Genomic DNA, 27339 nt, shown 5'->3' on the forward strand with positions numbered 1-27339 from the left:
AAACCTAAGGTATAGCCTTTCCGTTTTTTGGCGGTCAAAAATTCAAGAAAATTCCGGTTTAATGTGGATTTTCGCCGGAATATTCCAGTTTCAAACTGGTTTTGACCGGTTTCTGCCTCCTACCGAACCTCCAAACCGGTTTGAACCGGTTTTGAAAATCGAAAATTTTGACCCGATTTTTGAGAAAACCTTTCCGTTTTTTCGATTTTTGAGGGTCAAAAATTCAAGAAAATTCCGGTTTATGGTGGATTTTCGCCGGAATATTCCAGTTTCAAACTGGTTTTGACCGGTTTCTGCCTCCTACCGAACCTCCAAACCGGTTTGAACCGGTTTTGAAAATCGAAAATTTTGAGCCGATTTTTGAGAAAACCTAAGGTATAGCCTTTCCGTTTTTTTCGATTTTTGAGGGTCAAAAATTCAAGAAAATTCCGGTTTTCGGTGGGTTTTCTCCGGAATATTCCAGTTTCAAACTGGTTTTGACCGGTTTCTGCCTCCTACCGAACCTCCAAACCGGTTTGAACCGGTTTGAACCGGTTTTGAAAATCGAAAATTTTGACCCGATTTTTGAGAAAACCTAAGGTATAGCCTTTCCGTTTTTTCGATTTTTGGGGGTCAAAAAATCGAAGAAAAATCCGGTTTTCGGTGGGTTTTCGCCGGAATATTCCAGTTTCAAACTGGTTTTGACCGGTTTCTGCCTCCTACCGAACCTCCAAACCGGTTTGAACCGGTTTTGAAAATCGAAAATTTTGACCCGATTTTTGAAAAAACCCTAAGGATATAGCCTTTCCGTTTTTTCGATTTTTGGGGGTCAAAAACTCGAAGAAACTTCCGGTTTTCGGTGGGTTTTCGCCGGAATATTCCAGTTTCAAACTGGTTTTGACCGGTTTCTGCCTCCTACCGAACCTCCAAACCGGTTTGAACCGGTTTTGAAAATCGAAAATTTTGACCTGATTTTTGAAAAAAACCTAAGGATATAGCCTTTCCGTTTTTTCGATTTTTGGGGGTCAAAAAATCGAAGAAACTTCCGGTTTTCGGTGGGTTTTCGCCGGAATATTCCAGTTTCAAACTGGTTTTGACCGGTTTCTGCCTCCTACCGAACCTCCAAACCGGTTTGGAGGGGTTTTGAAAATCGAAAATTTTGAGCCGATTTTTGAGAAAACCTAAGGCTATAGCCTTTCCGTTTTTTTCGATTTTTGAGGGTCAAAAATTCAAGAAAATTCCGGTTTTCGGTGGGTTTTCGCCGGAATATTCCAGTTTCAAACTGGTTTTGACCGGTTTCTGCCTCCTACCGAACCTCCAAAGCGGTTTTGAAAATCGAAAATTTTGAGCCGATTTTTGAGAAAACCTAAGGCTATAGCCTTTCCGTTTTTTTTTCGATTTTTGAGGGTCAAAAATTCAAGAAAAATCCGGTTTTCGGTGGATTTTCGACGGAATATTCCAGTTTCAAACTGGTTTTGACCGGTTTCTGCCTCCTACCGAACCTCCAAACCGGTTTTGAAAATCGAAAATTTTGACCCGATTTTTGAAAAAACCCTAGGGCTACAGCCTTTCCGTTTTTTCGATTTTTGGGGGTCAAAAAATCGAAGAAAAATCCGGTTTTCGGTGGGTTTTCGCCGGAATATTCCAGTTTCAAACTGGTTTTGACCGGTTTCTTCCTCCTACCGAACCTCCAAACCGGTTTGAACCGGTTTTGAAAATCGAAAATTTTGACCCGATTTTTGAAAAAACCCTAAGGCCACAGCCTTTCCGTTTTTTTCGATTTTTGAGGGTCAAAAATTGAAGAAAAATCCGGTTTTCGGTGGGTGTTCGCCGGAATATTCCAGTTTCAAACTGGTTTTGACCGGTTTCTGCCTCCTACCGAACCTCCAAACCGGTTTTGAAAATCGAAAATTTTGACCCGATTTTTGAAAAAACCTAAGGCTATAGCCTTTCCGTTTTTTTGATTTTTGGGGGTCAAAAATTGAAGAAAAATCCGGTTTTCGGTGGGTTTTTCGCCGGAATATTCTAGTTTCAAACTGGTTTTGACCGGTTTCTGCCTCCTACCGAACCTCCAAACCGGTTTTGAAAATCGAAAATTTTGACCCATAGCCTTTCCGTTTTATTTTATTTTTGGGGGTCAAAAATTCGAAGAAAAATCCGGTTTTCGTTGGCCTAAGAATATATAGGTTACACCATGATATAGCTGACCAAGGTCAGTTTAAACCAGTTAAAACTTTCCCTATAAACCAAGACAGTACTACACACCACTTAAACAGATGTTGTGCAGCAAAGGTGTTCATAACTAATTTTTCTTTAACCAACTTTGTTTCGCAGATCGTGTAGAACGTGGATCTCTTCACAAATATATGCGCAAATTGGAATCGGTATTGGCAAAAACAATTAGGTTAAAAGCACAAAAACATTGGTGAAATTTGACCCAAGCTTTGAACGTTTTTGTGCGCGTTACATTTAATAACATTAGAATGTTACAGTAGTTTTGTAAACAATTAACTAAATGAAAAAATTCACTTTCCTTTAGAATGTAAAAGTGTGAATTTTGTGGCGAAGTTATTCTTCTACAGCCCGAAACTAACAGTGACAAATTTTTTTCCCTAATTATAGACCATTTGCTTCTATATTTGGTTGAAAATTGTCACTAAATCGTATACATAGGCTACACATAATAATGAAAAAGCTATAGCAAGAACACCATGTTTTTCTGAAACTACAATGTTTATTGCAAGAACCAACACACGTAAATCCGATACATTACCTACAAACATTCTGCATACAAAAGTGATTACAAAACACGATGATTTAAGTAAGTGCAAAACAAGTTTTTAACAACATGCATTGAAGAAACAGAATTGATAGGACATCTCTAATATTTAGGCAGAAAAGACAAACATGAAAAATTACAGCTTTTACAGCATAGCAGATTTTAAAATTATTGCACATCATAAGGCTGGTACAACATACAACAATTGCTATTCAATCGCATATTTGCCAAAACCTCTGTTTAGACAAGGTTAAGCGAAAGCACAGATGTCAATCTATCGACAATGGAACATATGCCATCGACGATGCAGTTAGTACAATGCTGAAATACTGATGCAATTTATTTAGGTTTCCGAGCAGAAAGATGAATTTAGTACAATACTGAAATACTGATGCAATTTATTTGGGCTTCAGAACAGAAAGAGCGACTTTTTTATGATTTAAAGTGGAAACGTACGGAGCATTACACATAAGGCAATCTGGTCGCATAAAATCTAGTGGAACGGAGACCGAGGGGGGATAATTGGTGCGTCACTTGGTATACCGCCATCTCGTGGAGGGACGGGAGGGGGTCGCCTACAAAAATAAGGAAGGTTTTTGTTGGTGAACTTGCGTGGACAAAACAATGGATGGCAAAGGTTGGAAATTGTGCGGAATTAAAAGAAACATGTAGCTATCGTATATAGTTATGCGTCAGTGCGGAAAAGCTAAGAGATGTAAGAGCAAGTTGCTTTGGGCGATTTGGGTTAAAATCAGACTTAAATGTAATTTAAACTCGGGATGTTTTGCCAGTTAATAAACGGTATAAAATCAGTCAAAAAACAAAATAAAGATAAAAAAATATTAGTAAACAAAAAATATTATTTTGTTTCGAAATGTGTACATGTAAAAAAGCCAATATGCCTGGTTTTGCAGCCTACCGAACCCACAAAAACGCTTAAAATAAGATTGTGAACACAAAACGCAATATGAAAGCAGCTTTAAACATGCAGCATGTGTAAAGAAAACACTTCTCCAGCAACCGACAATAAACCACAAAACACCATGCAAACTGAAACGTCATGCAGCAGTAGTAGCAGCACAAAGCAAGCGATTACCCTGTCTTGGAACGTCGTATAGCAGTGGCGAGCTCACCGCGGGGCGCATACGCCGGGGCTGGCGAATAAGCATTGCCTGGAGTGATGGGTATAGGTGAGTTTTCGCTGGACGAACTCATAGCAGAGTTGGAGCGAAAAGATTTGGTCGAAGCCCGAGAGAAGCTACTGCCGAAGCGACGAGACTGCACAATAAGCGCATGCAGCATGAATGGATAAGTTATGAGAATTACAACAACATGCATACAATTGTGTGTGGATATTAGTGTGATTACATGCTAGGTTCAAAATATATGAGATTCGTTGGAAAATTTAATACAAATTAAGTCATGTATAAGAGTCTTTGCTTTATTGCTCTATAACCGTTTAACAGCTTTAAGAATACAATAGGCTGAGAAATAGATATTTATCTTCCGTTTGCATCTAGTGCGCACTGGTAGCCTTGCAAATTCGGCAGGTAGAACTTAAAAACGCTTTGTATCGGGTTAGTACTTTTGTGTGCAACTTTGACATGGTTCCAAATTTACAGTTGAAAGTCCTGTGATTATTTAGATGAAAAATTGGACTTTAATCTAAAACGTTAAATATATAAATCTAAATCGCTATATTTTGATGTGAATAATAATAGTTTCGTGGTAAATGCAAATTATTGTGCAATTGAACAATTGTAAATGTGAATTTTAGACGAAAGATTTCACCAATGAAATCACCGTGTATCAAACGGCATTAGCAAATTGTCAGAAATACTACATATTCACGTAAGAATGGTTGAAAAATTGAAAGTGCACTTTTTCAATGTCAAAAGTGTTGAAAACAACGTTTATGTTTTTGTTTTTTACCATGTTTTTTCTGTCGGGGGCAATTTTTCTGCGGGTTGTAAGATTTCGCTTCGTGGAAACTGAGACGGCATTTTTAATGGTTATTTCACGTTAATATACTACAGATACAAAGCAAGCTGCAATAGCAATGCAATTCACATAACTACCTGAAACGATGTAGAATCCGTTCTGGAACTACATTCTCCCATGGAAGTGGTAGATGAAGGTGTGTCTAAAGATACAAGAGAGAATAAGAATGAACTGCTCTACAGTATATTGTACTGTGCATAGTTATAGACAAGCCTAAAATTGGGGCCCGAACCCGAAAGTACAAGCTCGAAATCCGGGCCGAAACCGAATTTTGTTCAAAAAGTTTTTTTTACGAAACATATGTGGCTTAGTGTAAATTCAGACTAGAATTCAACCTGTTTGAACCCGATTCAACTTAAAACTCTAGTATTGCGTAATAGGAATAAACCAATCTGAAAGGGTTCTGTTAAGCCGCGTACTGCTGATACTGACCCTCGAAAATGTGAGACGTTGCGTTTCAGAGAGATCGAACCTGCGACCCTTCACAAGTACGAGTAAGGCCTTAAATGTAGGTATTTTTTAACGCCGCAAGGCCTAGGCAGAGGATAAGATGCTTTTATTTGAACAAAACAGTTTCCTGGTTTGTTTTCCAAAAATGTTATTTTTATTAATCTTAACCATTTTGCTTTAATCCTTTTTAAACTTGATTTCGAATCGTATTTGACTTGTTTGATCTGTTAGCCATTATCCGTTTAATGCTCTTCACTTTTTTAACGATTTTATCTCTTGTTTACCGGTTCGTTCATAATCTTTAATTCGAATCGTAGCTTAAAAGGACGCAATTCACTACAATAAACATTCGAAAATATGGTCACTTATTATTTAAATAATTTGTTCTAATTCTTTTTTGAGATAATTTATTTCTTTACCAGCTCTCTCTGCAGAGGGTGGGGGAGGGGGTAAATCCCCGTAAAGGGTTTCCTTCGGTTCACCCCCGTGGGTCTTTCGCAGCACCAAGTCGTAAGTGGATGAGCCCGCGGTAATAGGTCCGGATATCTCAATGTCTTCCTTCTCGCCTGAAAAAAGAGGCTGCTCTCATGCGACGAAACACTTTAAATGACAATTTTTTCCAATTTTTTTTCTTGTAATGGCTATTATAGGTCAAATGAAATTGACAAAAATGTTAATTTTAGTAGTGATAAAAGAAACTAGTTATGCGAGTAACCGTGCTTTTGTAATTGACAATTTATTTTATACCAAACAGAGACTTTATAGGTCGAAACAGTGTGCACTGTCTGCAGCTTATCATTTACTGATACTTTTCCATACAGTTCAACTAAACATTTTTGCTGGTTTGGTCTCTGTTATTTTTAAAACATTGAAATTGGTATGAATTTTCAAATATGTTGAAATAACCGGTTTTAACATACCGATAATGACCGTGTTAAATTTCATAGTCATTGTTACTATGGTGTTTCGTTTCCGATTCTATCAACCATATACCTCGCAATTTCTTCTGCTCTTTGCTTTTCATAAGACTTTGACGGATCCTCTGCAGGCACTCCTGTTGAAACTGGAACGATGCGGCTTGTTCCTTGTGTTTTCGTTCCCACTCTTTGAATCTCAACACCGCCTGAAGAAAAGCGTGATATACTATTAGGGCCGTATTTCAAAACCACTATTTCTCATGTGGAAACACTAGCTTTTCGTCAATGCTTTCTTTTCGGCGTACACTCAATATTGCAGTGTTTCCGAAAGATTAATTTTTGCATGTTGTTTATCGCAGTGCTTCCGAAAATGTTTTGCTTTCGTTTGTAGGGTAAGTACTGTTGTTTCGGGAAAGTAATTTAATGGTATTAATGGTACAAACCATCTATCAGTGATTGTGACGAATTACGTAATACATGCAGCATAGTTGTATTAATGTTAAATAAATTCAAAACGCACCACACGCTTCTTAGATCATTGATGCAAGCAACATAGATGGCAGTAATTAATGTGATAAAGAGTCTAAGATTTGCTAAAGTACCGGAAGGTCTTAAAACGTGAAATGTTCATGATGTCATATAAGATACCCTACTACTTAATGTCATTTAATTAGTTAGGCAAACAAAATGGCCACAAGATCCGCTTAAAACAACTTGACTAGTTCGTAACAATAGAATATCTACAGGCAGCAAATTAAAAAGCATTTGGGCAAATCTAACAATATAGTTAGCTTTCTACAAAAACATGTTTTTCAATTATGACCAATTATATTCTATCAGTTGTACAGCATATTTGCACAGACTGTTATTTGTAGATGTATGCAAGAAATGCCCTTGTAAACAGCAATTTTGGTTTCATTTTTGGGTTTCCTAAAATCATCTACATCACAACAAAGGACATATTTTTGCTGATTCGATTTGGAAGCACAATGTGACTAAGTTAATGGTATTAGGTTAAAAGTGACATAAAAAATGTCATAATTTGAGACACAACTGCTTTGTTTGCCGGAGAAACTTTTCTACAAATCCACACCGCAAAAATAATTGACAATACGTGTCTTTACCTGATTGGTTGTAAGTTCACTGTTCTTAACTTTCTGTTGCAAGGAGATGAGTTCTTGTTGAGCGGGACTTATGTACGACACCATCTTAGGCATATTTACTGTAGAGAAAAACACATTTAATCAGAACGGAGCAGTTCAAACCATATGTACTTGGCTTAGCAAAATGCACACTGATAAATTAAGAAGCCATGTTGAGGTAAAGGTATAATCTTTTTTCGCAAAACGTACACATTGACCTTAGTAGCTTACGTAAGTACTTACGTGCTTCGTATGAGACTCTCTCGGCTCCTGATTGGGACTTAGTTGGGGTTGGTGGTTTAGGGGGAGGTATTTTGGATGTTGAAAGTCGATGATCAATAGTCCTCGCTGGTGGGTAGGGGGTGTCGTCACGTGGTGGAGGCATTGGGGGGACACTGCTGTCAGCACCCACTGTTACGTAATAGATTTGTATGACGTCATGCAACGTTTGTGCGTGGGTAAATTAAAGATAAAGAAAACAATTGGAGATCAACTGCTAGATTTGATGTTATAAAGCAGTGCGTTTGGATCGTAAAAAAACAGTTTTTTAATACTATAAATTTTTGTGACGGGAAAAATGGTCTTTGGTTAATGCATGTTAAACATAAAAACTAACATGGTATAGAGTTTTAGGAGCAAACAAAACAATATATGCTTACTATTGTTGCAAGATGAGAAACCACTATCCGAGAAAACGTCTCCATCAAAACTCATATACGTATCTTCACCTGTACATTAAAAAGTTTGAAATAGGGTGAGATTGTTAACACTTAGCCTACTTTCAACGAAGAAAGATATATTCTGTATTTTTTCCTTTTAATTAATATGCTTGCAGTCGATTTCAAAAAAAATGCCCGAAAATTTATGTTTCGAGGAACAGTTTTTCTCTTGATTTACAAATAATGTTACGTGATATTACATTTTGGGGGAGATTTATTATACAACATGCAATAATAATATATTGTGTCAGTATGTTTGAGAAGAAAAACTGTCCCAAAATTCATTCAGATCACTCCTAAATAATCCGCGTTAAAAATCACGATCCGATGTCACGTCAGCCAAAAATTTGCTAAATACCGATAATTATTAAATTTCCAATTAAGCAGGGGTAATGTTAGAAACTATTATAATAGGTTTTTAGTTTAGAAATTAAGTTTTAAAGGTAGTTATCATGTATTTCTGTTACAAAACCTTATCCCATTTCAAATAGCCCTGCCCTGTCAGCAATTTTACAAAAGAAACCTCTTAAATAGGCACAAAAAATCTTTAAACCACCTTTCTTTAAAGTTAAGAGAACGAAATTGTATATTTTTTAATGGTACTGGATTTCTATAGACCCAAATGCTCTTTTGCAAGTCCTTTTGTGTTTTCACAAAGAAAAAAAGCAAAAAGTAACACATCAGTTGAAAAAGCCCGACGTACTTTCAATCATTTGTATCAACATGCTCTCATAATTCGGTGTTTCTTCGGCGACCGGTATCGGCACAATGAACGGGGAATCGTAAGACGGAAGTTCCGTGTCACCAACAAGAGGTTTCATTCGTAGGTAGCCGGGTGGATGATCATCTCCACGTTTGGCGCTAGAGATCGACTCGTACAACCTGACGTCGAATAAAAACCCAAGTTTAAAGAATCCATTCAACAACTATGCAAGTGGGTTCATTCAACAATACAGTTCTAATGCTTGTTTTGCAAAAAAAGTAAACCTCGGTTCAACCAGATTTGTGTAATCCAAGTTTTTCCCCAGTGCGGACAAAACTTGACGTGTAAATGATTTGTAATGTGGTAAGGTTTTAACTAATCGACATCGGTTAATCCGTATCTTCGCCTAATCCTAGTAGTATTTTAGTCCAAACGGGTCCGGATTAACCGAAGTTTACTTGTTTTAAGCATTCAAGTTGCCACATTTCGAAAAAAAGTTGCCATATTTTCGAATAATCATGTAAGAAACGCATTTAATTTTAGCTAGTGTCAAAGCTACTTACGATTCTGCCTCAGCACCAGAATAGGACAAGTAGAACTGGCCCGTCACTATTCGTGACATCATCGATGACGTCTGCTGGGAACCTCCCAACTCGTAGTCAACCATCGCTGAAACTTCCTGAATGCAAACGTCAAAACGTCATTCATTTTGCACAGAGGAATATATGTATTTTATAAAGTAGGTTTAGGTATGTTTGTGGTTCAACGCATTAAAACGAATTTCCGTGTAGTAGACTGGCATAGTTTATAGCTAACACGGCTAAAGTTGGGAACTACAATAAATCGAATGTTTAGAAACGGGCCGTGATGCCGTATAGCTAGTAGTGTGTTATATACTATATGTAACTATAAATGTAAAGTATATTTGCTTGCGTAGGCCCCGTAACACTTGAAGTTTACTGCATACATTTGTAACCAAGTTTTCCTGACTGAATTTTTTCATCAAAAACGTACTTGTGAACCAAAAAAAACTGCGAAAAATTGCCACGCCTAGACGGAAAAGATTACCTCTATAGCCCACAAAACAGAGTTGGTAAGCAGGTTGGAAAGTGAGGGCTAAATCTGAAAGTACAAGCCCAAAACCGGGCTCAAATGCGATTTTTTTAAACCAAGCCCGTATTGGGCCTGAAACTTGGTGAAGTTGCGACACAAATGATGCCGATTGAGAAGTAAGGCCCGAATTAGGCATACGTTTTATTTGAACTCAGCTAGAACCCGACCCGACTTACAAATCTGCCACGAAGTCTTATGTTTTGAACGCAAGTTGCCATGGTTCGCACCGAGCATGCGTATCGTACTATCATGTGCGATGCCTTGACACAAGCCGGGCATGGCGCGTGATGGTACTCACACACGCCGGCAGATGGCGGCAAAGAGTTCGCATATTAATCGAGTTTTTTGTTTCTTGCTAAAGAAATCGTTTGTGGAAAAAATTAACGTTTAGTCATTTTATTTGGCTCGAAACACATGAATAGTAATTGGAGCATTATTGCTGCTAAATAGTTTGATGATATATCTACATGTCTTCAACTTTTGCTTGTGATGTGAAACGGAAACCGGAAAACTTTGTGCATAACAATGGGTTACCTTTAAAAGGCCCCTGATATTTAGGTAAAGTTATTATTATTTTATTTAGGTAAAGTATTAAAGATATTTAGTTAAAACAATGATGAATTAACCCATTCATATGATAGTTTGATTTAATGAAATTAGGTTTCGATTGCTTTTAACATAATGGATTAATGATGTCGTTATGTCAATTGAATTAAGAGCTAAGCTATGTTTCACTTTCATATAAAGAGCAAGCGAAAATAGTTTCACTTTCTATAAAGATAATCAACAGCTAAAACATTTCCCACCTAAGATAGTAATTTCACATAATAAGCAATGTGGCAAGATTGCTTGTTCCGAAAATATCTCGCAAAACGCGGCTGTAAAAATGACCCAATTTTTCAAACTCACGCAAGTAACAGTATCATACTTACTATTCCACGATAACCCTGTCCGTTGTACGTTACATCACACAGCTTCAATTATAACATCATTAATCTGTGCAAGCAACGTTCGCCAATCTAACTACAGAAAACCGCAAAAACCGCCCTGCAAAGGGGAGATCGCTCCTATTGACGCATGAACTGCAGTAAGTGAATTGATTTTGCGGCGAGAGCGAAATCCGATCAGTACGCTGTAATTATAATAATAGCGATTCGCGCAGGATGTTCCTATGCTGGATGGATGCCGATGACAGCGCAGGCCAGCGTCTATGTACCATTGCCTGCGTGGTACAGTCGTGAATTGGAAAAGTACCACGGAGTGTAATAGTACTAGCACTAGCCTGCATATTGTTTTGTTTTTTGCTGTTCGGTTGCATTCTAGCCTACAAGCTCTCATCTATATGTTTCGATAATAAGAATTGAACTAATAAGTTAAAAGTTAGAAAATTCCTTGAAAAAAAGACGCGCTGGGAATAGCGTAATAAATCAGGCTACTTGAAACTTCCTCTCAGGCTAGTTTGGTGTCATACGCGTCCACTTTGCATTTCCTACCCATTTCAAACCACCTAATTTCATTATGATACTGTTTTGTCAAAAGCCAAAGCACTAATTTCTAATTTATCGTTAATTCACAACCTAATGCACAATTTAAACGTAGAATATACCAGTTTCATCTGTGACTGTCGTCAGGTAATTGTTCCACGTACATTGGTACTTGAATTAAATACAGATTTTTTTTTCGTTCAGACGTAAGAGAAAGGAAATGTCTGTTTGATTTGCCTACATTTCATCCCTGTATGTAACGTCGTTTTTACTTATACGATTGTATCTGACATGCTATAGAAACGTTGTAGGCCGATTTCTTGCATTATTTAACACTATTTTTCGCAAATAACTTGCTGGTTTGGGAAATGTTTTGAAAATGTAAATACCTAAAGCTACAAAATCGTGCCACCCTACAGCCATTATTGTTACCCCTAAGAAAAGCCAGAACAATTCCTTTTACTCCTTTTTACCCATAGGTTAAGAACCCGGTCTAAAAAATAAAAAAAATTACATAGCAAATTTTACCATGTAGGAGTTCATGTAATCCCTCAAATCCCAGTGGCCGGCTTTCTCTGCCAAATTAGTTGGAAAATCGCCATCGCAATTTGCGGTGCCGAAAGCCTTCACCGATCCCGGACATCGCAGTAATAAGGCGGTGAGGTTTCGAAGACCGTGTAAGGCGGCAAAGTGAAGAAGTGTGGGAGCGTATTCACTGCGCCGACCTGGATAAGATGAATTTAACTCGAAAATCGAACTTTTTTCGAAAAGACACAATTTAACGAACGCCTGAACAACTTCAGCTTGCATATTAGTATAATTTCTACAACTTTGAGAGCTCTACGTGCATTTTACCTGACACTAGATTGGTGTATTACAGAAATAATGTACATAACAAACAAATAAAGGGCTGTTAATTTGCAGCTGTTTTAGTAAACACATATATTATAATTATTTCATATTTTTGTGGTACAAAACAGTAAAAGCGCCCAGAAGACTATTATTTCAAATTGTCAACGCATCAACAGAATTATGTTTTCTAAAAAGGTTTATTTGTAATTCGAAACACATAAAAATAAGTTTATCGCTTACTGTCTGTATTTCCAACATCTTGGTCATTTCCAAATACACGGGAGAGTTGGTCAGCGGGAATGTGCTTTTGAAACGATTCTGTGAGCACCCTGAAATAATACTGGATGTGTTAAAAACTTAAAATATGCTTAATGTACAAAAATCTCTACTTTTTCTGGATACAACCAAATGAAAGGTGGAAGGCTCTTTCATCATCTAACGTAAAAATGTGCTGTGGTTTTATACGTAGCGTAGCTTACTACATTGCATAACAGAAAGCACAGACTGATTTAAGTGCATTAAAAGCTTTAATTTAGTATGTATAAGTTTGCTTGTTATTAACTAACCATACTTTTTCAGTGTTAGTTTTTCGAACGTTACCGCCAGCACTGTATAAAAACGTGAACTTACTTCAGACTTTCGTGACTTGTAGCCTACCTTCAACAAATAACTTAATCGTCTTTTCTGAAGCTGATCTTTCTACGTCTTGAATTTCATAAGTTTTCACTTCATACAGTTCAGTACAAAACCTTACAGCCAAACTCACTGCTTCCTCCATTTTGTCTGACTGTGTCCAATTTAAAAAAAACTGCAGCGTTACGCGCATGCGCAGTAGGCAGCTTCCTCGTAAACTCTTCCTTTGCATAACTCGAGGCAGCTAAGCACGATGAGAGTAAGGCCCAGGACAATCAATCCCGGCTTTTCTTGCCGCTCGTGCCACGCACAAGACGCCATATGATGGAATAATCACCACTGGAGATATCTTTATAGAAGCACTGAGCGTCACGCGAGATAAACCGGGAATTTCCACCGTATATCCTTCCGCTGTCTACCTGCGCACTACGCATTGTTGGCCTCGGTGCTCCGACGCTTGCATGAGGGATGGAAGCGCAGGCGAGGGCGCGAATTGAAAAACGGTTTGCGCCGGTTTTAACTGCTCTTTTTTGAGCACACTATTGACTTTTGTAAAACTCAGTAATACACACTAACTATATTCAAAAGAAAGAAGTCAGAATGATATCTCTTTAACGGTGTAACTGTAACTGCGCAGTAAACAACTATGTGTGTGAGTTGACGTTGTTCCTGTTGCTAATGGCTTTTGACCAAACTGGCCTATAGGACTACACGGGCTCGTTTAAGCAATCAACAGTCCTGCACCGACAAACTGGACATTTTAAGAGATTAAAAAGCGACTTATACACTGTAAATGTGTTAACCGCCAAAGCTGTCCCAACTGTATTGTACACAATCATAAAAAATATATTTGGAGTGTCCAGTAGCGGAGTAGCCTATACATGAAATGCCAGTAGCGTATTGGTAGGTTATAGACCTTAATCATTGCATTTCTAAGCTTTGACCACAGAATACCTAAAAACATACGCTTCTTAAGGCAGTCAAATTTTTATCAGACTACAAAAAGTGTTCACTTTCGACACAAAACTACAGTAATATCAACGTTTCGCTGGCCACTACAAAATGGCTGAGCGAGTCTCGTTTTTACGCTCCTCTATGGTTAATGTGGATTTTTTTTCAACAAAACCGCAAAACCGCAGCCAAACGACCCAACTTCCGCGCTTACAAGTCGAGTCGTGAGGTCAAATCCTTTTCATAAATGAATGGAAACGTCGCAATGAAAGGTCGGTTGCGATGAAGTGATTGTCTGAATATAAGCGAAAGCCAAGTAACAATGGATTATTTAAAATTTTCGTTATACAAGTCATTATTAAAAGAAATCTGAAACGAAACACAAACAATCCCCGGACGTTTAAGGATAGGCGGTATTTTCTCTCGAACATTGTCAAGTTTCTATCCCGCATTTTAGGCTTTAAAAGTCTTGTTTTACTCATAGAATCCAACAATTTCTTTACTTCGACAGTACAAAGCATGCTGTACAGTAAAAACAATCAAAATGCGATGGCACTAACGTTCACCACATTATAGACAGTATAGACAACATTTTGCTGTGGTTTAAACGTTGAGGGCTATTCTTGTCAGGCTATTCTTGTAGTTGTTACAATTTATCTGCTAACAATTAGAAAATGCGCTTGACAAAACCTTTACCGCCATCAATTTAAGTTTTTTTCACTATTATATTAAGGTGAATGCAATAAAAAAAGCAAATTTTACCAAAATGGAAATTTTACGTTACGTTTTTAGCGGGAAAGTGACTGGTTTAATTAAAGCATAATTTAAAGCAAACCTTCGATTTATTGGGATTTTGCAGCAGAAAACGCATGTTTTTGCAAAAAAAGGTTATGTCTGGCAAAAATCTTTACAAAAGGACCCAGTAAATGCACAAAATAGGTATACCTGAATAAAATCGGTTATACATCATATCATTCTTTGTGTGCAGCTAAAATCAGTCTGCTAACTAAGTGCTTTTAAAAAATCTTGTCTGTATACAATAAGTTTCGTACATTGGCAAGACAAAGGCTTCTGAAGTGATAGATCTCCAATTTCAGTTTCGATACCTCCAGATCGCCATCACTCTCTATCAGTCGGCGACAATGGCAAAAGCGATTCGCGCTGCAGTGCAGTAGGAAGAATGAACATTCCCACATCCCGGGAATTCCATAGAACCGATCATTATTTACAGACTTGCTGCGTGATCTGACTCAACGCGTGTTTTTATTTGAATGTGAAAGTTTTTTATTGAATGTTGTAGTTGCAAGCTGCAATACCAAGACTTTTGTCAGCACACCGGGACTAGAGGGTTAACCTTATTCTTAAATTAAGAATTATAAATGTGACAAAACACAATTTAGAGACACAGGTTACTATTGTAAGGGTTATATGTGCCGTTTGTTCTGTCTGTGAAGTTAAATTTCTACACAAACGATTTAGGTCTACCGGTTTTAGATTAACACCTTTTTTCCTTCAAGTAGAAGCTAGTCTTTAGCAGGTGGTACATGAATACAGCAAACACTAATTAAAACTCATACCAATTTAGGAGCAGAAACATATTATTCAATATATATATATATATATAGCTATTCTTGTAATAATCACGCCTAGATACCGGTTAAACCTCCTAGGAACTGTCAACCCCATCATACCTGCTGTTCAATTTACGCGTTCCTCAAACTACATAAAGGTCACTGCCTTCTAATAAATACTTCCTAAAATTACATCAATTTACAGCTGGCAAAACGAAACTTTACCTATTACAGATGGCAAAACGAAACTTTACCTATTACAGATGGCAAAACGAAACTTTACCTATTACAGATGGCAAAACGAAACTTTACCTATTACAGATGGCAAAACGTAACTTTATAAATCTGCTTCAGTTTACCGATCGAGTCTCTAATGCGAGCATGCATCAAACCGATTTTTTTAACATCATCGTTATTGTCCAGAATCAAAATGATTAAATTACATATATAACACTTACTGGTCTACAGCCTCATTTGCCTTTGAGTCGCCCGTTTTTAGATTAAGAGATTGACAGAGGAAGAAGAATGGATTGTTTTGCTTCTCCAATATAGTGTGAACCTGGTCCATTTCCGATTGAAACCAAACACGTATAGGATCTCCAAGCTGTTGCAGTTTTATAACAATTAAAACACGAACGTCCAAAATCACAGTAGAAATTTTTTAGCACCCAAGATTCTTGTATTGTGGAAATAAACTTAAACTGTTAATAGAATCCTTGATTTAGTTGTGTTTTACCGTATTCACGGGATGCTAAAAACCTTTGCATGGCAAAATATGTTTAAGGGCATACAATATACGCGTATTTTAGCGTTTCCAGTTTTAGCGTTACCCCTATATAGGGGTTAGTTTTGGTTACTACTATATCCACAACCCTGGCTTTAAGATCGTTACGTTAATGTGTTTTCAGTAAAACAGCTTTTTATGGTGATATTAAAACACACTTTAAGCTAGTCAAATTCTGCATCCTATGTTGCTACGTTAAGCAACCATAGTTGCCGGCCCTTTACCGTAAAAAATGTCATGTAGATTAGTGCGTTCAAATTATCCACCAATAATATGCATGTAAAAGAACCAAATAGATGCCACTAACAAAACACACCAAAAAGTTGGGTATAAAATCTTTTGTGTACAAGAAGCATCAAAGCTACCTTATTATGCCACAGAAAGACAACACAGATGCATTGGTTCTTAAGGAAGTGAATAATGTATTATATTTTGTTGGATAGCAGGATGTTGCATGTGGCAAGGAATGGTTTGTGTCAGGATGTCGCTAATCAAAGCACAATTCAAAACAATTGCTAGTTTGTGTTTAATTTGTTTGTGAAATACCTCTTTCCTTTCAACTGTTTCATCATCTCCTACTGCAAGATAGACATTAACTGTGACAACACCAGGGGCATGACCTAAAAATATCAAAAACAATTCCCAATAATTTTACCTGTATATGCAAACATAAGTTCGTTTCAGGACTGAATTGACTAGTTGCATGACATTGTTTTTTCAAGTTCGATTTTACTCTTTTATGAGAATACTACATATAGTAGTTCATTGTTCATCAATTTCTGAGATAGTGATTGTTTTAGTGCAATTGTATCACTTTTTAAACTTAATAGCATTCTTTTGGCAAAGTTAGTGATTGTTTGAGTGCAATTGTATTACTATTTAAACTCAATAACACTCTTCTGGTAAAGTATTGTTTGTAATGACTCGGGCCTGATTAAGTTAACCTGAATAGGACACTGAAACCTTGGTAGAAACAATACATTTGGCAGAAAAGCATTATTGAGTTAATATAGTATGCCTGATAGCAACAGCTTATGCATTATGTTTCTATTTGCTAAGTAAACCTCAACAAAAATGAATTGGTTAAACTTGGTAGCAAAGCACACTACCAAAAAAGAAGGATTACTTTAAGTGTGATAACAATAAATATGTTCATTTATGAAGGTGATTCCATTTCACAACCATTGTCTAGCAATTTTGTACACACTTGAAGGCAAAAAATAACTTTGCTGCTACTGCAACACTTGTAAACATCATTGTGTATTACCTGGATTTTCAAGTACCAATGTGTATGGATTATAAAGAGTAGCTTCAACTGGCTTGACAGCATCAGTGTCCTCAAACTCGACCAAGAATTTCGCTTCACTGCAAGTGGGAAAGGCTTTGTTCGAGATAAGTGTAACATGCTGCCCCACATCCTGTAAATAATGATAGAGTTTCTCTAAGTGAGTGGCAGACAGTCAGGTTCAGCGGTTTATTTTTATTTTTTGAAGCAGAAACAACAATTTCTGTCATCAAAAGACATTGTCAGTATTTGTTGTATTCAACCATAATTAAGAAACTAAGAAATTAGTGTCATAAAAAGTGAGTGCTTGGTATTTGAAATTTTAGTGCTGTTGAAAAACACTTGGAAAATTTGGAACAATGAACAAGAACTTTTTGTTTTTTTACATATATGGCCATTCATAGGGCATGATTTTACTCTACATTATTATTTATAGTCTAGTTCTGCAGAAACTGTGAATCCCAACTCCTGGAAATCAAGCATTACCAGATTGCAAAAAAACATACACAAAAATAGAATATACTATATTCTTTAATTTTTTTAAAGGGTTGGAGCATGACTAGTGAACTGCAGGGACAAATGTAACAAAACAACCAATCAACTTAAATATATATTTTAGCTCATATAAGGACTGCAAAAGGTGCAACAGATAGCATGAATGCACACAGTGTTGAAAAAGCAAAAATCCCATTAGAAAAACAGGATAAGGCTACCCACTCCTATCTTCCTGCACCCACATATCCTGAAGAAGCAGATACCCAAACCCACATATCCTATGCTGGCTAAGTATAGCAGAATACTGTAACTGCACAATTGAAAAATTTGCATTGCCTTCAGACAATGCATGAAACCCCTGGCTCAAATTTCCAAGGGATAATGAAAATATGAGACTTATCTGGCTGCTAGAAAAATGGCTCAAATACTTTTAGTCGTATGCATTTTGACATGTTTCAGTGCAGAGATTCATTGCAATTTTTGGCACAAATTTATTACAAGACAAAGTACATTTGTTGTGGGCAAAGGCATTTACAACTTGTAAATGCAATAGTTTGGTACATTTTTTTGCTTCAATAATCGTTTAACTGTTAACTTCAACATTTACATCAAACAACATAGGGAGGTTCCTGCAAATCTGGCAATTTTATCATTTTTGCAAAATTAACCTAATACAATATAACTCATGTTATCCATCCTTGTTACCTAACTCACTGCATTGCAACAGTCTAATTTATTGTTTCAAGTGAATCAAGGTACTGCTGTCACTTGCCAAGAGATATCACTCTTAAGCAATGTGATGTTCTTGATGCTTTGTACATACGAATAGTCATTCCTGTTTCCATAGGTAAACAGTTGTCCATATAATGCTTGTCTATCTATAAAGTTTGGACATACTACATCCAATTTGATGTTTAACCACATTACCTATTTACCACAGTTTCAAGAGAAATTGTTTCAGCAAGCAAAAACCTTTGAATCCTACCATATGCGAATTCTAAACGATAGCAGTATCAATGGGGCATGCTATTTTTTTGCATTTGAAAAAAAGTTGTGAAAAAACACAGTTATTTAGTAGCATTCATTTTTACCCCAAAAAATTTACCAAATCTTTCTTGCCTATTTTTATCATTTTGTTAAACAACAATGTTTGTCCTTACAGATACCATATCTTATCTATAATCGTTTACCATGTTTATTAAATGTGAAAGTAATACATTATCCATTTAGCCACATAGCACTGCACTACGGTTGTAAAGCATCTAGGCACTAAAGTTTTACATACAAATTTTAACATATATTTAGGGCTGCTGGGCAGTTGAACATCTGGAGGTTATCACTGCCACCATCAATATTTAATCCGAATCTCAGAACTTAATAACTATTATGTGATGTTAAAAATTTAAAATTCACAAAATGTTTAATGTACTTTACAAGTCAAACCAAAGCATAAAATTCCTGTACTCAAGTAATGAAGCCTTTTTTATTGATGTTAAACAGCCAGTGGATCCACTGCTGGTTCAACCACACTATACTGTCAACAATCTCAGATATAGATCTATTCGAAAATGTAAATGGTTTTAAACGACTAATCTTTCCTGACCAACCGGGGAACAACCCTTTGTTTAACAGAAAAAAAAAACAGAAGAAAACAATATTTTCCCTTATCATGGAAAGGGATCCATAATGCTAAAGAAGCTCAACTAAAAAATCCAAATAAAAAAGTGGTTCCTTAAAAAAATGGCAAAATGGATCTGTGATCAACCAGAATAAAACTATAGCAAAATAATTCACTCACATTGGCACCAAGTATGTCAGGGTGAAACACAATGGATAAGGGTGATACAATAGTTATAACGCTGTTGAAAATTTTCTCTGTGCTTGTAGCTTGAATAATGTGGAACGACTCCGAATCTTCAAAAGCTGCAACAAAAACACGTTTTATTATTTTGTGTGTGAATATTTAGCACTTTAAGAAAAAAAATTAAATTTACTTCTTTTTTATTAGTGTTAGCTTATTCTTACATTAGAACAGGAACAGGGTTTGCAATAAAATGTTACTAATTTAATTCATATGTATTAGAATATTCCTGTAAGAACAGCAAAGGTACTAGATTTAATTAAAGATAATAGAATAGTGTGTAGTACTATTAACTAAATACATCATTCAAATTTTCGGGGTAAAATGTACACTTGAGTATGAGGTGGGTGTTAGGTCCAGCTTTGTTGGTTTTTGGTCTAGATTATTGCTGGTGGTTCTTGTCCTGAAGTCGTAGTTTCAAAATTTTTTAACAATTGTATTTTTACCCATGGCTAAAAAAGGACTTTTACCAAGTTCACAAAAATGTTGGCCAATCCATCTATAGCAAACAACCCCAGTATTTTTTGTGCCTTTCTTGTTTGTTTGAATCATTTATACTCAATAGGCATGAGCTTTGGTATAAAATACAAGCAGTTAGGAAAAAGTATAAGTCTTTATTCTATAATAAATACTCCAAAAAGGACTGCTTTAGCCTTGAAATTAAGTGCTTTAATTTATTGTTGAAGTATTTGCTATTTAACTGTGTTAATTTTAAATGCCATCACTTTTTTTAGCAAATTGAAGATGTTTGCTATGATTATTATTATTGACCCTTTGGCGCCACCTACCAGATAATACTTTTATTTTAATTCTTACGATGTGGTGTCGCGTAACAGAAGTTGTTGGGTAGTTTACATGTGAAGGAAGTATGTCGGTTTCGCTAGTATCAAAACTAGACCTCTTGTTTATTAGTTGTGGGCTTTCAATCTGTATAATACTTCAAAAGGCTGCTCCAACCAAGAGTAATGTTTTAGAACACCATCCTGTTACTTATTTACCACATTTCTACAGCTTGTATTCATGTTCTGTGCACCTAAAGAGTATGGTCTGTTCAATAGTGAAGTAAAAGACTGATATATATATATATATATATATATATATGGTACAAGCAATATGATTGTACACAATATTTTGTCCAACCATTTAAACCAGTAGTTCCCAACGTTTATCAACAAATTCCTCACTTAACAGTTCAAAACATACCAATTGTGTGCTACACCATACAAAGCTCATTTCAAAATGGGTGTTTTATCAACTTCACAGATTATATTTCCAGAGTGAAAGTGTCTGTTTACAAACCACATGTTCAAATTAAAGTAAATTTCCTCATTTAAAGTAAAAGTATTACAATTCCTTGCGCCGTTGGAAACCACTGATTAAAACACTTTTAAATTGTGACTGAGAGAATAATGATTTGTCAATGAAAAAAATGTGTTTTTTAAAAGCGGAATGAGCATTTCTGTAGTTTAATAGAACATTATTTATGACCAACAACATAAAAATTGCATCTCCTACAAACAAACCTCTTTAGTTCTACATGCACAAACTAACAATATTTTAGTGACTTTGCGTGAGGCAAACACAAGTCTCCTAATTAAATTGGCATAAATATTTGCTTTTGAATGCATTAACTTTTTAACTTACTGTAGAGGTTGTGTTTTGCCTCATCCACAAATCTAGAGTCATCTTCCCGGCCAAGAATAAGAATGATGTTTTTATCTGTGTCCGTGTCAAACAGGTCACTTCGATACAAAGGTGACTGTAACACAATACAGATATCATCTCTAGGTTTTAAGGTTGACATGCCAAGGATATTTTACAAGTTATATTATAAAACAACGGCTCTCTTGTGGGATGTGCAACAATTATAAAGTTAAACCTAGATTTAAAGGAACTAAAGCATTTCAGAGTTACACGATTTATGAATCAATTATTTATACACAGTTCATAATGTTAATTCCTCCAAAAGAGCTCCAAAGCAATACTGGACTCAAATGTTGAAAGTTATTTATAATATTTATAAGCGTGTCTTTCATATAAGAGACATATTTAGGTTTTCCTTTTAGGACATAACAATGCCATTTCTTACTTTTAGCGTTGTTTAACAAACTTCAAACCTTTGCTTTTATGATAATATTACAGTCAACCCGTTTAATCTAGCTTAACGAAGTGCCATGTGGTCTTTCTGAGAACATTTTATTTTAAACAAAAAGCAGTGGTGGCAATACATATGTTGTAACCTATATTTTTGGGGGGAGGGGAAACGTGTCACCCCAGTTACCCCTAAATCGATGCTTGTGATCATTTTTATCATCACAAAACATAAGTAGTAAGAATTTTATGTAAAACAAGATTTTACAACTGCTAATGAAAAAAATATTTCGAATAAATGATAAAAAAAGCTTACACTCTGATCTTGTAACGCTTTTAACATGGTTCGTGAAAAGAGAAACAGTCTCCAGATTCTCGGAAATGTATCGTTTAAGTCACTGTTATCCAACTTCTCCATGCTTTCTGTGACCACATCCAATCCCAGCTCCCTAAATTGCAAACAAAAGGTAGTTACTACAAAAATAAAATGGGATAATGCAGCGAAACATAGCAAATACAAGTTGGACACAGAATGTATGGATGTGCACAAAATGCCACAAAATAGTTTCATTAAATAACTATAACATTGGACCATTTCAGGTAAGCTATAGGTTTACGCTTTAGAACAGCTTCAAAGAAATAAAGATATGCTTAAAAACGGGCCATGATATGCCATTAAACATGCACAAAATGTCTTTGGGCAACTTGCAAACATGTTTAACAAACTTTTAGGAAATTTAAGTGCACCTGCATTCTTCAGGAAGGTCAACAGTGAAGAGATCCTCAATGAATCGTTTCCACTGTGTTCCTATCTCCCCTTCATCATGTATTATTGCTATTTTGATGTCTGTTTTGTGAGGGAAAAATGAGTCATATTATGTTCATGGACACCAGGTGCACTTAGCTGCAATTTAGGCATTTCATCATAAATGTAATTGCTTAAGCTCTAATTACTGAGTACCCTTTGTTAATTGAAGTGTAGACCTAGTAATTTTATTGTTTGAAGTTGTAATTTCTCCTACTAAACTTGAAACAAAAACACAATATTGGACAAAGTAATGCACTGCCATATGAAAATTTAGGGTGTTCAATGTACAATATATATAATAATAATGCCATTAGGAATGCATAGTGCAACACTGTCTGTTATAATAAGTGCAAAAGGTTAAGCATTATGTTAGCATGAGTTTATTCAAATAATACATTTACAAAATAACTTAAGGGATGGCTATCTCTCTTTGCCATTGCATATGAATTACATTCTATTTTTAAAGCAAAATTTGAGATGCCTATCTATCAAATTAAAATAACTGCATTTCAATGATTTGACAAATATGAGTATACAAAAAATAGCAATATGTTTACATTTTGGAAGGAAACTCATACTAAACAAATATACATTGTGCATCAAGCGCAATTACAGTGCACAGCAAAATCAAGTGTGCAAATAAATTACAACACTTACCGTTTCTGACCACATTCTGAGGCATGTTTTAGTGCTTATCAAGCCAAACCAAAGCAGCAAGAAGCCCACCAGACCTGCAAGCAAAGAAGAGGTAAGCTGTAACACGGTCATCGACTAAAATTATCTTGGTATTATAAACTGAACATATGGTGTGTGTAAACACAAATAAACGAAAGAAATCCCCACAAAAACACACAATCTTTAATGTTTTTCTGGTGGTCATTATTAAATCTTTCCAATTTTTGGAAATCTTTTACACAAAGAGTATTTTGCTTAAAAATGTTTAAATTAACAAAATATAAAAAGCAGTGGTGGATTTTACTTTTCAAAGAATAATGAATGAGTAAGTTGAAGCATTTTTGAGTAAAAAATTATTGAACCATCCCAATTCAATTTCAATAAACAAAAAATTCCAAGACAGTTCTTTACAAAAAGTTTCAATTTTGTTGAGTGGAAGTTTGCCAAGTTGGCAAAACTATGAAGACAAAGTTTTGTAGCCATTTTTAAGTACAACTGTTTTTAACCAAAAAGGTTGTCAGTGGAAACATGTTTATTGACTGTATGCAAGTATAAAGCAACCTAGGTTTGACATACCTTGAAATTTGATGGGCCTTGTTTAGGAGTGAAGCCTCTGGGAATTTATTAATAACCAAAGAAGTCCAGTACACAAAAGAGCAATTTTATAGAAGACACAAAAACAAATACATAATGAGGTTAACATCTTGTAATGAAGGTGTTTATGAAATCATACAAGTACGAACTACATTTTACCAAAAGTGAATAAACACTATTTTACTTTAGGCAATACCAAAACAGCAAAAACGAAATATATTAAACTCCTGCAAGTCTAAAACTTCGGTAACACTACGGATGACCACATATGCTTATATCAAATTTAGGTGTGTGAATGTTAAACTGTCTTATGTAAATCACAATTTTGCAGAACAGCTTAAAATGCACTGATCAATAATAACAAGCTGTGGTACCATAAGCGATGAAAAGGCAATGTCAAGTCCGGTCTATGACAAACATGGAAATACATGTAAGAGTAAATTTAGTAAGAGTAAATATTTAGCCTCACAGAGCAAAAGTATCACCTTTGCCTCTAGCCTAAAGTCAAAAAGTATTGTCCGAATACATATCACAAACAAACAGACATATGATAATAAAAATACTTTTTTTAGTTTAAAGAATGCAACTGTGGGAATAGCATATTAAACCAAAATCTTTTTAAGTGGATGATGAAAACTTTGCTCTCGTGGACCACATTTCTAATGCTTAACGCAATGCAATTGGTGGGTCTTGCCATCTGATAACAGTGCGCAGTACCAACATTAGGTAAGGCTGTTTTGATGCCCTGTTTGATAAAGCAAACAATTCACCACAAAATCAATTACACAACTATTGTCCTGTACTATAGTATAATATTAACGCAACCAAACCACAGTCATGCACAAAGCCAACAAAATGAATTACCATTTTGCTCATTGTATTTTTTCTTCACCCTTATTGAACTCATACAGTCTGAATTTTTCTAATGAGGACAGTTCTGAAAACTGCACACTTTTCTAGTGACAAAGTTACCAGCTTTTGGTAATCACCGAAGATAGTCCGAGACAGAAATAAATGCAGCGGTGCCAATTTTAGCAGAAATCATTTTCTTGACGCACTGTTTAGCTTGACCGATGACAGTTAACAATGGTGGCCGCTTGGGAAGGTGCTGAGACTCCAAAATAGCACTGTTTAAAGCAGCACATACTGGCTCTCTTTGAATAGGGTCAAGCTGGTAGCCTACAGGGCTGTTCCAAGGGTCGGTGTATGCAAGTAGACTATACGCGTCTTTTAAAATTGTTTTGTTCTTAGCCACTTCAGGCTTTATTTCCTTGGCAAGTTTAAGCAGCTGTTGCCCAAACTGCATCATTCTTTCAACTGCGACTGGGTTTCCACCACACAACTGCTTGTGCGAGGGCTCTGGTGCATCCCTCATGGCTGAGTCACCATTTGCATAGCCATCAACACTTGATACTCCATTTGCAACAACTCCATTTGTGCCCTCGGGTTTTGCATCATCAGAATCAGTGTCCATTTCACTGTCACTACCTGATGTACTAGCTGCTAGAGATTTGTTTCCATTATCAGTGACATCTGTTGCCATAGGTGCAGCCTCTGAAGACATATGCCTCTGGTCAGCAGATCGAAAATGCTGGGTGTTGCTTACTCTCTGCATTGGTGGAGAAAATCCATTGTGACTTGACGCAGGGCTATTGGAACCACTTAGTCCCCAGTTTGGATGCTTGGGGCTCATAACAGGGCTGTTATAGTTGGATGAAATACTGGAGCTCCGGGTAAGACTTTTGACTTCAGTGTCCGTACCATTGACCATTTCAATAAACTGTCGTACTTTTAGCAGGAATAGTAGATTGTGGTTGTTAGCAAGAAGACCTGGAAATAAATGCTGAGTGGTTTCTATTGCTTCGCCTATTCTACCCATTAGAACGAGTTTCTGTATCTTCTGACGATTTTTAATTGAGGTTATGTCCTCAAAATGGTTAAACCCTGGGCAAACACTGCGATTAAATGCCTCAGTGCTTGCAACGTAACCATGGTGAATTAGGTAACTTGACACAAGTTCATGCAAAATGGATTGAAATTGCCCCGCTTTTTCAGAAACCACATATCTTTCAATCGATTGTTTTGTAGTATTTTTCCAGTGAATAAGATAGTCCTCAAAATCAAACATAAATGGGTGCTGGCCAAAATTAACACTAAGCTCTTCATTAGGAGTTTGCAATCCAACAGTTGGAAAAAGTGGTATAGATGGCAAGTCAGTAAATGCTATGCCAATGTCAACACCATTTTTGGTATAAAAGCAAGTACTGTCAATCAAATTTAGGCAACATCCAACTACATCACCAGTAGTAAAAGTGGGACCATATGGCTGACCAGTACCAGTAGAACAAAATGAATGTCCATCATCACCGTGGTAACCATATGACAACTTATCCCAGCCTGGCAAGCGATTTAGATTTACACCATGAGCAGATAGGCCAATGCCCATATATCCATCCCTGCCCTTGTTCACAATTGTAACTTCAAAGTAGTAGATTCCACAGGCAACTGGAATTGAAGCAGATGCCCGAATAGATGCAGCATCACGATGAGTCTTTCCTTGTCCTTTGTAATGCACTTTTAGGTTGTCCTGCGATAATCCAATGAAAGTAAATTTATCCTGTGAGCTCCATTTTCTTGGCAAAGGTGTTTCGTTTTCATCAACAGCGGGGTAAAAACTTTTAAGTCTTTTGGTAAATTCGTCCTCATTGAATGTGGCCATCACTTACTTAATATCAATGCCTTGGGGTACTTATGCTTATTTACTTAACTTTAAAAAACTATATTTCGTACAAAACTCTTCCCTAAACAAATACTAAAAGTTAAGTCAGATATAGTTACTTTTATAATTGCACCATGAAAGAAATGAAATAATTTAGTTGTGTTTAACCAATTGCATTTATATGGCATCAATACTCTTGAACTAATTGCAAAACATCATAAAATTACATAGATTTGCAAATGAGTGATTGGTTTCAACTCAATTCGCTATCATATATTTGACATACCAGCTTTTTCAACTAGAGATGGAAATAATACCACAAGTATCTAAACACCCGATGCATTATCTATTGCATTCCAAATACCAAACAAACTTGTGAAATGGGCTTCAAAAGGAATGTCACCTTGAAATTTGAAACTATTTAGCCTAATATTTACAAATAACATGATATTTGTACTGGGTTGACACTCAAAACAGTATTTTAGGTATTTACTATATTACATCAAGGTACCCAACTTAAGACCAGAGTGAAGCTGGTCAGCAATCGCAATTGCGCTAAAACTAAAAAAGATACGATACTGAAATTTTGACACAATATTCTACGCTTTTAAAGAAAGTTTGTGCGCTGAAAAGCTTTAAAAGCGTAAAATATTGTCTCATAATTTTAGAATCGTATCTTTTTTATATTTAGTTCAATTGCGATAGCTTATGCATACTAAACGACTATTGTCTT

General features: G+C 36.1%; 2 protein-coding genes across 2 annotated transcripts; both read right to left on the minus strand.

The window, feature by feature from the left end:
* Positions 1 to 2703: 2703 nt before the first annotated feature.
* On the minus strand, positions 2704 to 23933 carry LOC145204400 (phosphoinositide 3-kinase adapter protein 1-like). The gene is made up of 21 exons (XM_080076924.1): positions 23870 to 23933; positions 23276 to 23349; positions 22558 to 22657; positions 22127 to 22259; positions 21364 to 21478; positions 19657 to 19781; positions 17346 to 17496; positions 16625 to 16698; positions 15753 to 15898; positions 12380 to 12468; positions 11816 to 12012; positions 9254 to 9369; positions 8691 to 8869; positions 7928 to 7996; positions 7512 to 7679; positions 7251 to 7348; positions 6203 to 6332; positions 5629 to 5775; positions 4837 to 4901; positions 3855 to 4036; positions 2704 to 3333 (listed from the first exon to the last, which is right to left on the minus strand). Exons 2-21 carry the CDS (start codon positions 23298 to 23300, stop codon positions 3252 to 3254), a joined length of 2391 nt encoding a protein of 796 aa, XP_079933050.1. The 5' UTR covers positions 23301 to 23349; positions 23870 to 23933; the 3' UTR covers positions 2704 to 3251.
* Positions 23906 to 26715, minus strand: LOC145204401 (ran-binding protein 9-like). The gene has a single exon (XM_080076925.1). It carries the CDS (start codon positions 26604 to 26606, stop codon positions 24873 to 24875), a length of 1734 nt encoding a protein of 577 aa, XP_079933051.1. The 5' UTR covers positions 26607 to 26715; the 3' UTR covers positions 23906 to 24872.
* Positions 26716 to 27339: the final 624 nt, after the last annotated feature.

This window comes from Phallusia mammillata, chromosome 8, assembly GCF_965637545.1.
Source record: "Phallusia mammillata chromosome 8, kaPhaMamm4.hap1.1, whole genome shotgun sequence".
In the NCBI taxonomy this organism is placed as follows: Eukaryota; Metazoa; Chordata; class Ascidiacea; order Phlebobranchia; family Ascidiidae; genus Phallusia; species Phallusia mammillata.

Coding starts and splice junctions, on each gene's coding strand:
- LOC145204400 (XM_080076924.1), bottom strand. CDS start 23,300: ATGCCTCAGAATGTGGTCAGAAACG. Junction 12,469..15,752: donor GCAAATGAGGCTGTAGACCA/GTAAGTGTTATA, acceptor GTATTATTTCAG/GGTGCTCACAGAATCGTTTC. Junction 6,333..7,250: donor GTGAACTTACAACCAATCAG/GTAAAGACACGT, acceptor GCTTTTCTTCAG/GCGGTGTTGAGATTCAAAGA.
- LOC145204401 (XM_080076925.1), bottom strand. CDS start 26,606: ATGGCCACATTCAATGAGGACGAATTTACCAAAAGACTTAAAAGTTTT.